Source organism: Hippoglossus hippoglossus, chromosome 6 (genome assembly GCF_009819705.1).
Source record: "Hippoglossus hippoglossus isolate fHipHip1 chromosome 6, fHipHip1.pri, whole genome shotgun sequence".
Taxonomy (NCBI): domain Eukaryota; kingdom Metazoa; phylum Chordata; class Actinopteri; order Pleuronectiformes; family Pleuronectidae; genus Hippoglossus; species Hippoglossus hippoglossus.
The window spans coordinates 26,813,057-26,829,677 of NC_047156.1; the positions used below are offsets into that span (position 1 = coordinate 26,813,057).

Below are 16,621 nucleotides of genomic sequence, written 5' to 3' on the forward strand. Positions count from 1 at the left end.
GGCCTGTAATGGCACATTAGATGGGCCCTTATCAACACATGCAAACACACACAAAACTGTGACTATGGTATTTTTATACGTGTGTGTACAAATACAAAGTAATAAAAAACTAGCTGCACACAGAAGCAAACAGTCATTATATGCCACAAAGTGATGAAAATCTTGTTTTTCGTGAACCTGCAATTAGCATTTCTAGGTCATGCAGAGACCCCTTTGAAGCGAAGCACAGCTGGGATAAATACAAGAGGAGCAAAGGGCTGTTTGAAGGGGGAGAGAGGTGAAGTGAGGGTGACTCACAGAGAAATAACAGGCCTTCTGTGAGGAGCATGGAAAGAGGAAGTGGAGTCAACACTGCCAAAGTAAGTCAAACAAGTCAACTAAGACATAAAAGTAATGTTAACCAGTAAATTAAGTCAATGAATTCATCAATGCAGAAACATCAAGTGGACGAAGACGAGGCGACGCAAACAAACTACTTGATTGTCCCTACGTGTTGAGTTGTATCCATCATGTCCCTTGTGAATCTTAGTCCAGATCACAGCCAGGCTTCACAGCTGCTCTCTCTCTTTACCACCAGGTCTCTCTTCATCCCGTAATGCTTCCCCATCTCCTCCCTCTGCCTTTCTGTATCTCCCTGTCTGCCGTCAGATAACACCCCCCCCACTTCCAGTCACTGTGCACTGTCCTGCACGCTACATGAGGCAAACACAATTGATTGCTGGCCTCTCAGACTCTGTCATGCATGGCTACGATGGAAAACTGCAGCGCTGATAGAGCATGGGTTTAAACTAGCTACAGCTGAAATTAAGACCAATTCAAAGCAGGACTAAAAGATGTACAAAGAAAACTATGGCAATTTTTGATGATCCAAACCAAACAATCATGTTCCCTAATGGGTCTGACTGGGCCGGGGCATCTCAGTAGCATCACACTGTTTCATTCATAATAGTATGATGTGACATCTTTTATGTTATGGAAAGAATGCAGTAGGCCTGCCCCCTGAAATTTGAAGGTTGAGACCACTCAGTCAACCCAGATTCTTCAAGGCGAGTGTCAGTAGAAAATATTTGCGATCTGTTGTTGGTGTAATTAGCATGCATTAGCTCAGAGGGACAATTTGACCTTGTTTACTATTTTACATGTACATCATTGTGACCCTGAACATCCCTTCAAACCCCATTAAAAAAAACAGGCAGTAAGAGTTGCTTTATAATCTATATGAAAGACAAGGAACACATCGTCATAGTGAACAGCCAGACTAAAATCTGTCTGTTAAATCCATGACAACAGCACCTGCGATCTGGATGCTGCCTTTGGCAATAATGTGATTGGATTAGTTTTTAAATGAATTGTTTATTGTTTACAGTATTTTTGTTATTATTGTTTATAGTATTATTTTTTATAGTATACACAATGAACACTTAGGGTATACACTTTATCCCACATAAAACTGTTCCATGACTGAACAAGGCAAGTGATGGTTCAGTAAAGAAAAGAAACTGAAGTTATTAAGATTTAATAATTACACAAAAAGGATTTAAATAATTGATTTGGGTCAATTCAAAGACAATACAGTGAATTTTAAAGCAACTGATTTTAAATAAATATAGGATTATTAAAAAAATAGGATGATCTGCTGCTTTTCTAAATTTCTTTGATTCGTCTTTAAAATTTAAAGTCAAGACAGTTTTTTGTTATGATAATTATTGGAGTAATAAAAAAATGTATAGAAAAATCTAGTCTGTGCTGCAGTGCAGGTTAGACACCACACTGAGGTTAATTTGACCGGTTTACCCACCAGACTCTGCTCTGCAGCCAGTGAGGAATAGTTTCTCATCTGTATTCAATCTGCAAACCAACTTGGTTTGGTGAACACTGTCACAATGTGTGACCGACTGTAGTAAAAAACTGAGGCAGGAAGTCAGCGCAAGTTTACCTTTTATACATGATGAGTGAGAGCAGTCATTTTCTAAAGAACGCCAAGACTTCAACAACAGACCTCACTAGCATTTTTAAAGTACAAACACTTTTATTACTGCTTATCTTTTATGAGCATCGTCTACTAGAAAGTCAAGTCAAGTATCTGTTAGTGCACTGATTCGTACCGCGCCATCATCCCTGCTCTGTTTTCATTCAATGACGAAAAATCTGTAAGCAGGTAAATCTGCAATTGCTTGCATTCACTTAAAACTGACAATAACCACCCCCTTGAACAAACAAGAATGTGAAGTCACCAGATGAGAGGACGAACTGCAGCAGGGAATCATTAGAGACGTTTAAAAACCGCTTCAACTGACGAATTGTGAGTCAATCATAAAATTCACCACAAACGTATCACTTATTAGTTTAGCGATTACATTTTTCGACTATTTTTTTATTGAAAGAATTAACTTCACTTAATCAAAAAGCATGAATTTTATTCATATTACTGAAGCAATCGGCCATATTCTCCCTTTACATGGATGCAATAAGGCTACGCACCCACAGATGTGAAGGGAACGTACACAAAAGTGTGTGGACACCTTTCTTTACACACTTTTTTGAGGCTTTTGGTTTGTTTTTCATGGCTTCAGTGTTGTAACATAAAAGAACACTAGGCTGTAATGTTAAGGTGTCTGCATACTCTTGATTACTATATGCCACACTTTTCCATCATCCACACTTTGACAGAACAGCCATCCCAAGGACAATTCAGCATAGGGACTGAAGAGCCAGGAATAGAAACCCCAACTTTCTGGTTAGTGGACAACCCTCCCTATGCTTGAACCACAGCCCCAATAACAAGCATATTACTGATGCATTTCACAATTACAAACACATATAGGCCTGGAGGCTGTTTCCAGGAACACAAACATAAAACCTGAACTTCTGCAAGTTGTTTTATTAATCTAGACATGCATACAAATAATGTGATTGCCAAAGTTACCAGTATTCTATCTTCTAACTTACAGGTTTGCAAGCCCCCTCACATCACCATACATTCCTAACATTACAAATACTATGTGTTGGAAAACAATACAACACCATTTCAGGATGTCCGAACTGTGTTGCTGTAGCTGTAAATCAATGACTTCTGTCACACCAACAGTAAGTGGCCATGGCTGACCCAACTCTACATTCTACTGTCCATTTCACAGTTCCTCCTGCTGACTGTGACATTCAAAAAACCTTAGGTTACACACGAGCATCAACAGTGGATGTTATGGACACACATACTGCAGCAAACTACTAGGAAACTACCTATTCGCCTCATCAATACTCTTTGGTGCTAACAGCTCAACAGCAGGCAGAACTTCAGTGAACGAGCCTGGGGCACTTTCCATTTCCATGTTTGATCCACCCACATACAAGTTCTGTGTGTGTGTGTGTTACATAAGTGGCCTCCTCTGATGGTCTGGCTATTTCCTGTTAAAGTGCATGGCAGGCAGCACAGGTAATATAACGCACTGTTAGGCTGTTAGCTATAAAAAGCTATTTGTTGTATGTCCATCAACATACAGTATGCATGATCATGAGTTAACGAAGAAATGAATCCAACAATAGTTTCCACCTTAATTATAGTTATAGTAAGCATCATCCTGTCCCGGTAATGTTTGCATGTTGCATCAGCATTTTGTGTAATTTATTTAGATTCGTATGGATTTTTTCATAACAACGTGACTTATGGAGAGAAAAAAAACCAGACAGCAGACTTAAAAAAGGAAGTAATGGGGGGATGAGAGAAAGGAGGGCTGCTCAGTGACTCCATACCATTCATGGAAACCCCTCCCCCAGTCCACCCAGTGGTGATAGTAGCTGCCTGGTTCACTGACATCATCTGTGGTGCCAAGTCCCACACCCTCATATATTCAGCAGCTGATGCTGAGCCCTTCTCATGGCTATTTATTACAAATGCAATGCTAGTTATGTTATAGTTAATGCATTGCTTTGAAGTAGTGTCCCGTTCTTCGTCTTCTGTTATTTTTAGCAGGGAGCACGTTGGGCCCTCTGTGTCTTCACTACGTCTCCGGGAGGTCGGTGTGTGTTATGTCCACGTCTTTGTGTGAAGGGAATCACAAACAGACACAAACACAAAGCAGCTGTGTTGTACTGTGTTGGGTGGTGATGAGTGATCGCTCCCTGCTGAGTTCAAGCGAAATGAGGTGTCCCACTCGATCCCACAGAGGAGCAGTTGTGAAGGCTTGTAATCCAGTCGACAGGGAGCAGGCTTTTACTATCTACTACTAGTGAATGCTTCAGCCACTGTTGTCTTGTATGAAATGCGGCCCACCAAGCCATGTTTCAGTTCATTCCTCCTTTTTGGACTTGATATAGCTGCTGGTCTTAATCGAGAGATTTCATATAGACATTTGGCGCAGGAGAGTAAATCTCATCAGGGCTCTGGTCCTCAAAGCATGACATCAGACCGTGGGGGGCTGGGTCTATTACCTGGATTTGGGTTATTTACATTCTTGCAATAGTGTCACTGTCAAAGTGGGTGTGAAAACACGTCTAAATCGAACAAGTCAGAGCCAACCTGTCTCCAGCAGCTGGAGTAGGGACCAGTCCACGTAAACCCTGCTGAGTGCAGGGAACCGTCAAACCAGTAGAGCGTTATGTGGGCGTTACAGCGTTATATCTCTATATTATAACTAAAGTGAAAACCAAGAAAACGCACTGTCCACCACACATACCATATAGCGACACAATGTTACTAATCACGTTAGAGATCGCCACCCACGACCTGACTACATCACAGTATGTCTGCAGCGATGGGAGGCGTGGTACATTCTCAAAACTACGACATCTACCGTGCTCCCGCAAATGAAGCGGGTTTAATGAAGCCGAACTCATCAGTGGAGTACACACATTCACGAGAAGGTGTTTGTGAGCTTGTATTCGTGTTCTCGCCTCCGGGGGCACATACAGTGCTCTAAAAACCTCCACATCGTCAAAGGAGCTCGTTGTGTGGTTCTCTCCACACTTGGGAAAATCGGTGCCAGCAGCGACTGAAACACGCGGGTCCGGTTCAAAAGAGAAACCGGGCGAGATGTCGACCAGCAGCGGACAGAAAACAGACATGTGAACATTGGTGTGTGTGCTTGAAGCGGACTTACGGCGATGCTGGGAACAGCGGTCTCTGGTCGCTCGATCATCGTCCTGTGTTTTCACCGGCCCACCGAGGCAGACACCGATACGCGACGGGAGAAAGACGCAGCAGAGGGGAGCACACAATGTGAACACACCGTCTATAGTGAACACGAAGCGAAAAGCGTCCGAGGGTGAATGAATGAGGTTAAATTACATATGGCCGCGGATGAGACCACTACAGATGTAGATCACTGAAGAAAACTGCTCCGACTGTTTTCCTCTCTGGGCAGCGGCAGACTGTATCCGGTTCTACATCCGGCGGAGAGTTTCAGAATAAGACGAAATCCATCGCAACATTTAAGAGAAGATCAGATAACCCTTTATTGAGCCATACACCGGGGAAATGCAGTTGTTGCAGCAGCAGGCAAGTCAGAATGAGGAGGACAAGGGAATAACAAATACAAGAAAAAGGCAATAGAATCGAAAATTAAATAAAAAATGCTGAGTATGTAAATTCTATACACCTTTCACTGTAGTGGTTTGTATAGAAATGTTGTAAAGTAAAGTGCAGTGGACAGGATGATTGCATAAGAAAGTAAAAAAACTTTTTGTACATAAGAGAAATACGTTTGTACATAAGAAAAAACAGTACCTAAGAATGTATTAGCTTCACTACACTGGCTTCCTGTTTTTGAATATAATTTCAAATTCTCCTCCTCACCTACAAAGCCCTTAATAATATGGCACCACTATACCTCAAAGATCTCATGGTACTATATCAACCCACTAGAGCACTGCGCTCCCAGAACTCAGGCTTACTTGTCGTCCCTAAAGTCTCTAAAAGTAGAGTAGGAGCCAGAGCTTTCAGCTATCAAGCTCCTCTCCTGTGGAATCATCTCCCACTTTCATAGAGCTTCTCTTTCCTCCTCTTCCTCTTCATCACATGAATGTCTCAACAATACCTGTTACTAACTTGACATCTTCCCTGGAGTCCTTGTGTTTTATCTTTGCAGAGCTAGTATCGCGACTGTGGCCACTTCATGGATTGTGGATCATGGATTGTGGCAGCCTGGATTATGATTACAACTAGATGGCTTAGATATAATATTCCTACTCACATAAACTGCTTTTACTGCCAATACCTCTATTATTACAATGGTCATTGCTGCTTCCTGCGTCCGTCAGACTTTTTTTTCGTTAACATTGATACACCTCTCCATTTATGTCAGACACTGTCTTTTCTCATGAATGTTGTATACAGTATATTCTTATTTTTATTTTGATGACGATGTTAGGCGTCAGTGCTGTAAATTGTTTTAACTGGCTTGTGAATAAATGTTGGCACACACATTTTCTATTTGTATACAGATGATGTTAAATTAGCAATTTTTAGAGCCTACTCTACTCCACTTTACACAGGACACTTGTGGTGCCGCTATAGTCATGAAAAGGCTTCAGGTGGTATATAATAATACATTTGGCTTTAGCTGCCAAGATGGACAAGTGCACATATTTGTGCATGGCTTGCAACGTCCCCACCCTTCATGCTCTGCTGAGGAATTTTATGTTTCTATTAACTGACTCAAAAAACTTGATCATGAGGGCCTTAACAGAGACAACAGAGTGTGACACAAGGTACTGACACACTGGAACAAATTTCTGTCTGTGTTTTTAATCCCTGTTGACCTGTAGAGTGATATGATTATATTTTTTATAATTCTTTGCTTTATTTTCTCACTTATTCATTTATTTAATACTGATATGGACCAACGTGTCTGAAATAAAACTCTAACTTACTAACTAATTTCTGCTCTACTCTGAATAACATGAGTTTGGCAAACATGGGTTTTTTAAAGGAACTGAAGTTAAGACAGTTAATTGTGTCACATTTCTGTCTTCCTAGACATAAAACAGATACCTGGACTTTGTGTCCATATCAGTAAGTTAAGTTTCATTTTAAAAATAGTAAACCAGATTAAAATCATATCATGTAGCTGCTGTAATGCTAAATAACAGATATATTAGTTAAGATTAAATTTTATAAAAACTCCAGCATTATCAGCATTTCAGGACAATAAACGAAACTAATGGCGCACAGTGCTAACCAATTAGCTTTAGAAGCGATAAGCTCTTAGTTTGAAAGTAAATGCACATATTTTCCGGTTGTTGGATGTGTGTTGAGCTTGACGCACCTGTGGGGAACCTTCTCATTGGTCGAAGGAGAACGTGACCGTCCTCTGACTGTTCGTGTGAGGCCTTCAAGTGCTGGAGGCAACAAAATGCTGCCTTCAAAGACCGCTGTGAATAGCGGCACCAAACAATTGTGATTGGCCACATACCCTGGAGTATGAAGTGAGACAGTGAGGAGGCCTTTAAAAGCCACAAAACAAAGATCATAAACTGCACTATAGTATTTCTTAAAAACACAGATTTATCAAAAATAGATTATTATTATTATTATTATTATTATTATTATTATTATTATTATTATTATTATTATTATTATTATTATCAATAATAACAATAATAATAATAATATTTATTAGTAATAATAATAATAACTTTATTTGTAGAAAACCTATCTAAATGAGGTTAGAAAGTGCTTCACACTTGCACAGTAGCGAGAATATAAGATGCACTGTTGGTTTGGGTGTAGATGTCAGAAGATGCAGGATTTTCTACATTTTCTTCCTTCTTATCTCAGAATGCTTCTGCTTGTCAGATTTTATGTGTCATGTATTAAACAAGGAATATGATTAGAACACTGGGGTGAAAATCAGACTGTAAGACACTGTTCAACCAAAGGAAACCAGGATTTATGTGGTTGCTTTAAGAACATTTATTTCAGTTAATTTACCAGTTTACTAAGAAGTCATCATTGCAAGCAGCACTAAAGGCACTGTGTGACTTGTTGTTTAGCCGACATACAAACTGATCAAACTCAAGCTTACTCCTGTGGTCAGATGTTTGTCGATGTGACACTGAATGGTCCATTTGCCCACCCAAAGAAACCGTCAAGAGACGTTCCAGCATATTTCTCAAAGTGATATCCCACTTGCTCTTCAGTTCAGTTATAGCTACATTACTTGTGCTGGAATCCAAATGTGACTGTAAGTGACCTGTGTAAAGAACCCTTTCCTGTGACAACAGTCACTTTAAAAGAGACCCACAGATCTAATGTTTGCAAAATATACTGTATTGAACTTGTACATGATGCACTGTTCATCACACAACTTCATGTTTCCATGTCCATGGAAACATTTGAAGTTGTGTGAAAAGTCCTAATATTGATGTATATTTACAGTTTACAAAAATAATTATATGTAAACACACACAGACACTTGTCTCTCTATAGTTGTTAGGACAGGATCACCCTGTGATCAACAGATATCACAATAATGTAATTTTACCTAATGTATTGGCTATGCTGTGTATGTACCACTGTTTGGGAGTAAGGGCATAAATGTAGCTACAAAATGTGATAATAGTAAAAGTATGATCTGTATTAGGTTATGATATAATCAATAATAATTCTATTCTGATTATTATTATCAAGATAATATGTGGCTTTTGGTACCTATAGATAAAATATCTTCAAATTTCTGCTGTTATATTAAATCTGTTTAAATTGTGTAAATGAATACTGGTAGTGATGCAATTTTGACCCCTGTTAAGAAGAGAGGAAACGACAGACTTTCACCTTGTCTTGCTTTGATATGTAAGGGAAATGTAACATTTTGACCACAATATGATCATGTTAATTTCCCCTTTGATTGATCATGATTGAATCTCATACAATGTAACCTTGATCATGCTGTATCCTGTACAACTGAATGAATCTTGGCCTGATTGCTTTAACTAAGGCATTGTTGCCTTGATGTCATCAGAAGATCCTGACCTTTGACTTTGTAACAAACCCAACCAGAGTGGGAGGGATGAGCCAAATGTATAAAGACAAAGAACTGTTTCCCATCAGGGTGCATATTACAAACTAACCTTTGTCGTATGCACCATGCTCTGAGCATTAAAGTGTGACAATACTGTAAGAGAATTGTGTCTCGTTCCTCGTTGTCAGAGTGGGATTGTAGAAATTGCCACGACAATTTGGGGGCTCGTCCGGGATGCCTAACTCATTCACGCTTCAAACCACTTTCAAGACCAAGTATAAATCTGCGCGCAGTCGGTGAGGGGATTCTAAATTGCCCAAGAACCAGAAGTCTTTCTCTCCTGAGGGCAAGTCGTAATCGACTCCCAGGGTGAGAAGAGGCTGCTTGTGAGATCTTGGAATGAAGATAGTTCGATACGGCATCTAAAATTTTTTTAAGGAGGATACAGTATTGAAGACCACGGGGTGACGTCTGAGGTAGAGTGACATTACTTAGGGGTGACGACCCATTGATGAAGGAAATAATGAATAATATCAATGAATGTCATGTCTGAGAGAGATCTCTGTTTGCTGGTAAGTGAGTGACTGCGAATTAATATCGAAATGGGGAAACTTAGTAGCAAACCTTTTACTGAAGTTTCTGATCTAATGGGATGTGCAAAAATTATGTGTGAGAAACATGGTGATGACTCCTGTAAACAGCTTCTGTTGTGGGTAGGAAAGTTTGAATTTTCTGAGAATGGTAGTTTTAGTATAAATCATATACAGACGCTCCAAAATAAATTGGGAAAATATGACAAAATAAAGGGTAAAACCAAAATAAATCAGAGAGCATTTATGATGTGTGAATCAGAAAAAAAAAGAAAAGACACCGACAACAAAGTAGTGAGCAGGGGCGCAAGAGGGAGGGGAGGGAAACTAATCAATGTCCTCAGCTCTCACATTCACAGAAAGAACTGGATCTCCTCCCTGCCTCAGCCGCATATCAGAGTCACCTGAACCAACAGCCTGCTATCTCATACCGAGACATCCAAGTACAGTCGGCCGCAACAGAACACCAAATCAGGCGCAGCATCCGCTCCAACCCCATAGTGAGGCCGCTGCAACCATCGCGGCGCAAGTCCCATATCCACAAGAACAAGAGCACGAGACGTCCACAATCTCCAAATGATTGAGGTGCCTAATCCAAGAGCAGACGCCGATGCAGTGATGTATGTCTACAGAGCCTGGACACCAGAGGAGATGCGCTGAATTTCCAGTGACCTGCCAGACATAGCCACACAAGGATGGGCTGCAGTTGTTGAAGTACTGGCCCAAATTGTACAACAGTAAAGGCAGAATTTGAGAGAAACCAGAAGTCTCTTGCTCCACAGCATGAAACTGAAATGGGGCAAAGTATAAGGAGACTGGCCAGAGACAGACATGCGCTATGACTGGAGAACAGATGCTGTTTATCGCGGACATGTGGAGAGACTTTATGAGAACAGTCTGCTGAATAGGTGGTCAGATTGATGAAAGTCTTCAAAGAAAACAGCTGAATGTTGCCACCAGAAGACCCTGAGCACTGTGCGAGAGACTGTAACAGAACAAGGCTGAAAAGGGGATCCACTGGACTTCTTTTTCACTTATCCCAGAGACTGCACAGAGGATGAGGCATGGCTTGCGGCAGAGGCAGAGGAGACTCCAGATTCAGGTGAACGCACCCCCAACACCACATACACGTACAAACATTACAAAGAATTGTTTAACATGACAAAAAAACAAGTGGATCTGAAGTTTTACCTGAAATAACTCTACAGGTAGCAGGCAAAATATCACATTTCTGGTTGATTCTGGGGCCATAAAACAAAAATTATCTTCCAAAATTGAGTGGTATATATATTTTCACTGTTGGGGCATCAGGCACCACAATTAAATAATCATATACCACACCACTGTCTGTTACCAAAACAGATGGGGATATAAAAAGTAAATGTTGACTTGTAAATTTGTTAGCAAGAGACCTAATGTGTGTTTTAGGCTTGATTTTGCATTATACAGAGGAAGGGGTTAAAGTCACCAGAACATGAGATATCCCAGGTGAATATGTACAACCAGATCATGGTAAGCCACTGTACATATACCAATGGGACCTGTTACCCTCAGGGCCCAGGTACATAACCTAAGATCTGCTTGAAATAGCACACACACACGACGTCATGCAAGCACCTGATTTACATTGCACAGCCACAGTTAGTGAAGGACCAGACACAGAGTTTGAAAAAGCTGGTTCCAGGAAGATAAAGAAAGCAATTTTATTACTAGTGATTGGGTGTATTACAATAATAGAATGTGCGCATTGACTGTTGTGTTGACCCCCGCAGTAGCCAAATTCTTTAATATACATAACTCATCACCACATGTGTCTCTAGCTAAAGCAAATGATGTGCAGTGGGAAAATTTGGCACCCTGGGTCACTCGGTGTTCACGAGATTGTACATGCGAGGATAGGGGAGAAGGAATTCAATATTCACCCCGAATGCAAACATACAGATGCCCATTTCAGAGCACTTTTCTGGGGGAAAACGAACTGTGCATTTAGCACAAACTGCTAAATTTAAACAAAAGGTTTGGATACATTTTTCTCAGTTAACCATTGACTCTTCAGAGTTACAAGAAGTGCAACAAAAGTTATGGGCTAATGATAAGTATGATCTGGGATTAGTTAAAGAGACTGAACCTCTCAATGTGACACCAAAGAGCACATACCGTTTATGTCAAGCACAACATCCACTCAAACCAGAAGCAGTAGCAGGGATAACACCAGTATTTAAAAACCTGGTAAAAACCGGAGTCATCATTCCATGTGCACACTCACCAGTAAGAATGCCTATTAAATGAATTAAAATTTTAAAAAAAGAGAGAAAGATAATATACAAGTTTCTCTAGTTCCACCAGAAAGCACGTGTTTTTTTTGTTTTTTTTTCAATTGTTGATTTGGCTAATGCATTTTTCAGTGTCCCAGTTCATCCGGACTCTCAGTATTGGTTTGCTTTCACATTCCAGGGCAAATCATATACATTTAGATGTATGTCCCAAGGTTTTGTGGAATCCCCTGCAGTCGACTCACAGGTGTTATATGCAAGTCTTGAGGACTTGTAGTTACCAGCGGGAAGCGCGCTGATACAATATGTTGATGATTTGATGATTTGTTCACCAACAAAACAGGCCTGTAAAAGTCGACACAGTAGCATTGCTAAAATATCTTGCAGACCAGGGCCACAAGGCCAGCCTGGCTAAGCTGCAATTTGTCCAGAAAAGTGTAACTTTCCGAGGACACGAAATCTCTAGCAGCGGTAAAACATTGAGCTCAAAACGAGTGGAAGCCATCCTCAAGATTCCAAAACCGCGTACCAAAAGACAATTAATGTCATTTTTAGGGATGACAGGCTACTGTAGACAGTGGATCTGTGATTATGCATCCCTGGAGGCTCCACTCTTGTATGTTATGCATGGCCAAGGACTGAGACCAACAGACAACCTGACGTGGACGACAGACGCTGACACAGCATTTACCCAGCTACAACAGACTGACGTCTACACCTACACTGGGACTACCGGATCAAAACAGATCATTTACACAGACTGTAAATGAGAAAGGGGGTTTCATGACAACAGTAGAGTACAACGACCAGTGGCGTATTTCTCCTAAAAAAAAAAAAAATTAGATAGCTTGGCATTGGGTCAGCCTCTCTGTCTAAGCAGAAAGGATATCAAGAGGTCACATTGTTAGTGCCATATTCTGTATCTTCTATTCTGCTAGAGCAACAACCTAATTCTATTAACAGCCATTTTACTCCCTACAGCGATATCTGTCTGTAAGTGTGAGGCTCACACTAAAAGTGATTCTGTTTCAACAGGTAATGCTCAAGCAGATACAGCAGCAAAGGAAGCGGCACAACTAACCAACATACTGTAAATGTCACAATTGATTGATACTCCTCTTGCCTTTCTCTCACAGATTTAGCAGAAGCACAGAGCCATGCTAACAACATAGAGAAAGCAGCCTGTAAAAGGGCTGAATGTACATATGCTAACAATGCATGTCAATCTGAGGACGGCCGTCCATGTCTGTTTAAATGTTTATTTGTTGTTTGTTTGTTTTTTGTTTTTATTGAAAATTGTTGGGTTTCACAAATTACTCACAATGTTTTTTCCAAAATGTTTAATTTGTCTGACAAGCAACACTACAAGAGGCCAGGACATACAAGCCCCTGGCCAACCGTTTGATCACTTGCTAATGGATTTCATTGAACTAACACCATGTGAAGGAAAGAAATATTGTCTTGTGGCTGTTGACATGTTTTCTAAATGGGTTGAAGTTTTCCCTACAGGTAAAGCAGATGCCTCTGCAGTGGCAAAGGTGTTAGTGTGAGAAATCATTCCCCCATTGGGAATCCCACATAAAATCAACAGTGATAACGGAACTTTTGTAAATAATGCAAATAATCAACTTTCAACATTTTTAGGTATCAATCTGAAACAGCATTGCACCTATCATCCACAGAGTGGTGGAGCAGTTGAAAGAGAAAATGGAACAATTAAAAACAAACTGGTCAAATGCTGTGATGACACAGGACTCTCATGGATAAAAGCACTACCGGTAGTGTTAATGGCCATGAGAGGGAGGGGAAGGGCCAGAACAGGTCTGTCACCATTTGAAATTCTTCCAGGCAGACCTATGAATACCGAGATGGCCCTCCCCCAAGAAAATCAAGTCCTCAACTCAGAACTCCTAGAAGATGTGATGCTTAGTTACTGTGTGCACTTAACCAAAATGTTGAGCCTTATACACACAGGTAAAAGCAACACTACCGCAACCAGCAGAGGGCCAGTTGCATAACCTGAAACCAGGAGACTGGGTGCTGATAACCTACAGCGGTTAATGTGAAAGAAAGAACCACCGGGACACACGCCAGCCATTGCAGAAAGGTGCCGCCACTTGAGACGGAGGCCGAGGGAGAGAGTCCCGCTCCACTCACAGACAAGGAACAGAAGCAGAAGAAAGACGGCTGCTCTCACTGAGGTGTAAAAAACCTACCAACAACCAACAGCTGTTGCAGACCAAGGAAGAAACAGCAAAAAGAAGACAGAAGGAACAAAAAAAAAAAAAGAAAAAAAGAAAAAGGGGGAGGTTTAGGGCTAAATATCAATGCCTGACTACAAACTCCAGCACCCCTTTGGGGAGACAGTCCGTGATCTTGAACGAACAACATGTTGCCGTACAATGATCTCAACACAGCTAAATATCTGAAACAATCGGTAATCTGGTGTCAAAAACACAAGGAACGACCTACATACCGTATGGACGCCGATTGGCCACCAGGGCACCAGTCACAAATTTGTAAAAACACAACAAAGTCCACACCTCCTGCAAATCAACAATACAAGCGAAGGAGACGATACATAATTGATAAAGACAATTTAGCCATCACTATGATGCAAGTATGGGTTTACTGCCCGAAACATTTCTGATTGCTGGATCTGCCAACATTTACCTACATCATCACAGACACCTATGGTAATGCCTGTACCATTATCAGTAGCAGACCTTAAAGTATTTAAAGTTGCAAAATTACAGAGACCTTCTCAGACTGTTATATTCCAGGGCTAACTCATCATAACCGACCTGAGTGAAATGGACATCATTTATTTTATCTTATCAGAATTTAACAGAGCGCTACAGACCAAGTGAGTTAAAAAACTGCAGTACTGTGGAAAATATCCAAGTTCGAGACCATTGTGCATGCAATGGTCCAACATCGTGTAGAATTCCTAGCTGTGCCTGCTAGCTGCAATGAGACAGAATGCTGGCCAGTAAGCAATACAGAATATACTTATAGCATCATGGCAGGAGTGTGGATAGCCCCGTGGAAAACTCAAACCCAAATAATGTTCTTAGGATTTAAATGTACGTAATTGTTCAAAGCCTATATTTTCAGCTAAATCCTCAGCCCGCAACTGTTCAGTCGCTTGGCCTCCTCTGCGAGTGCATCCTCTGTCAAATGTTTCTTTATGTGTACAGGATCCTAGCCACATAATTACAGCAAATATTACTTATTGTAATCAAACAAAGACTGTTTCTTTTAACAGACAGTCCATTTTTAGTACCCCTAATCAGAGAAGTATCTGCAGCAGAGCTATCATCACTCCACCGCAGGGCCAGACGCACAATAACAACCACCCAACGTGTATTAGGACTCCTAATACCCTCATATGGGGTGTTTATGTCCCAAGAAGAGATTCAGTCACTATCCACAGTGTTAGAACGTCACATGAATCTTTCTACAGTCACCATAACAGCTACATCAAGGCGCTTAGACGATGTAGCACGGGTAGCAACAGAAAACAGAATGGCCTTGGACCTTTTGCTGGCCTCTCAGGGTGGTGTATGTCAAGTTATTCATACTGAATGTTGTTCCTATATTGCTAGTAATGACGCAGAGATAACTAAGCTAAAACAGAATACTGAACAAAGGATAAAAGATCTGCATGATGTGCATGGGTGGGACCCTTTTTCGAAGGTGTTTGGCCCCCTGTCATCCATGGGTACATCGTTCTTTCGCACATTGATTGTAAGCATTGTCATGTTTTTGATTGCTATTTCTGTTATCACTTGTATGATTGGTCTGATACGCAAACAATGCACTAAGGCCATTGTTACTGCTATGCAAATTGACCTCTACCCTATCCCAGACTGGATTCCACCATCTAATGTTGATGATCTTGGCACACAACTGAAGTAACCTCAATCGGTCAACCCCTGACAGAGTGGGATTCCCCCACCTTATAAAGTGTTTACTTTAAGCGTTGATCCAACATGATCAAAAGGGGGGATTGTAAGGGAAATGTAACATTTTGACCACAATATGATCATGTTAATTTCCCCTTTGATTGATCATGATTGAATCTCATACAATGTAACCTTGATCATGCTGTATCCTGTACAACTGAATGAATCTTGGCCTGATTGCTTTAACTAAGGCATTGTTGCCTTGATGTCATCAGAAGATCCTGACCTTTGACTTTGTAACAAACCCAACCAGAGTGGGAGGGATGAGCCAAATGTATAAAGACAAAGAACTGTTTCCCATCGGGGTGCATATTACAAACTAACCTTTGTCGTATGCACCATGCTCTGAGCATTAAAGTGTGACAATACTGTAAGAGAATTGTGTCTCGTTCCTCGTTGTCAGAGTGGGATTGTAGAAATTGCCACGACAGATACAACCCCAACTCAGAACAGACAGACAGCAGTGATTTCTAAATTGTATTTGTATTTTATTGCAGACAGTGTGAACATAAAATATGTTTTGTCTGGTCAACTTCATTTCATTTGTAAATGTACATCCATTCCTGCCATTCAGGCAATTTAGGGCTAATAATCAGGTAGAATGATTACAAAATGAAGTGATTTGAAATAGGTGATGTCAACAGGTGATTGTAATCATGATTTGGTAGAAAAGCAGCATCCAGGAAAGGCCTAGCTCTTTAGGAGCAAAGATGGGCCGAGGATCGCCAGTTTGCCAACAAATGTGTGAGAAAATTATTAAAATGTTTAAAAACCTTGTTCCTCAAAGAAGGATAGGAAGGGATTTGGATATTTCATCCTCTACGGAGCATAAC

At 40.7% G+C, this 16,621-nt stretch overlaps 1 protein-coding gene and 1 long non-coding RNA gene across 7 annotated transcripts in view; one reads left to right on the forward strand and one right to left on the reverse strand.

Annotated features, from left to right (window-relative positions):
• LOC117762793 (septin-7-like) overlaps positions 1 to 5,382 on the reverse strand; it is a 48,685-nt gene extending 43,303 nt beyond the window's left edge. Inside the window, exon 1 of one of the 6 annotated variants that reach the window (XM_034587406.1) lies at positions 5,097 to 5,379. In XM_034587406.1, the coding sequence (XP_034443297.1) occupies positions 5,097 to 5,135 (39 nt within the window). In that variant the 5' untranslated portion in view covers positions 5,136 to 5,379. Of the gene's footprint in view, positions 1 to 5,096 lie in introns of all 6 variants that reach the window. The other 5 variants (XM_034587404.1, XM_034587405.1, XM_034587401.1 and 2 more) reach the window with 5 other exon arrangements.
• A 7,989-nt stretch (positions 5,383 to 13,371) lies between these two features.
• LOC117762813 lies at positions 13,372 to 13,866 on the forward strand. Its single transcript, XR_004614083.1, has 3 exons — positions 13,372 to 13,410; positions 13,503 to 13,645; positions 13,751 to 13,866. It is a non-coding gene; the product is annotated as an uncharacterized LOC117762813 (long non-coding RNA).
• The last annotated feature ends 2,755 nt before the right edge of the window (positions 13,867 to 16,621 follow it).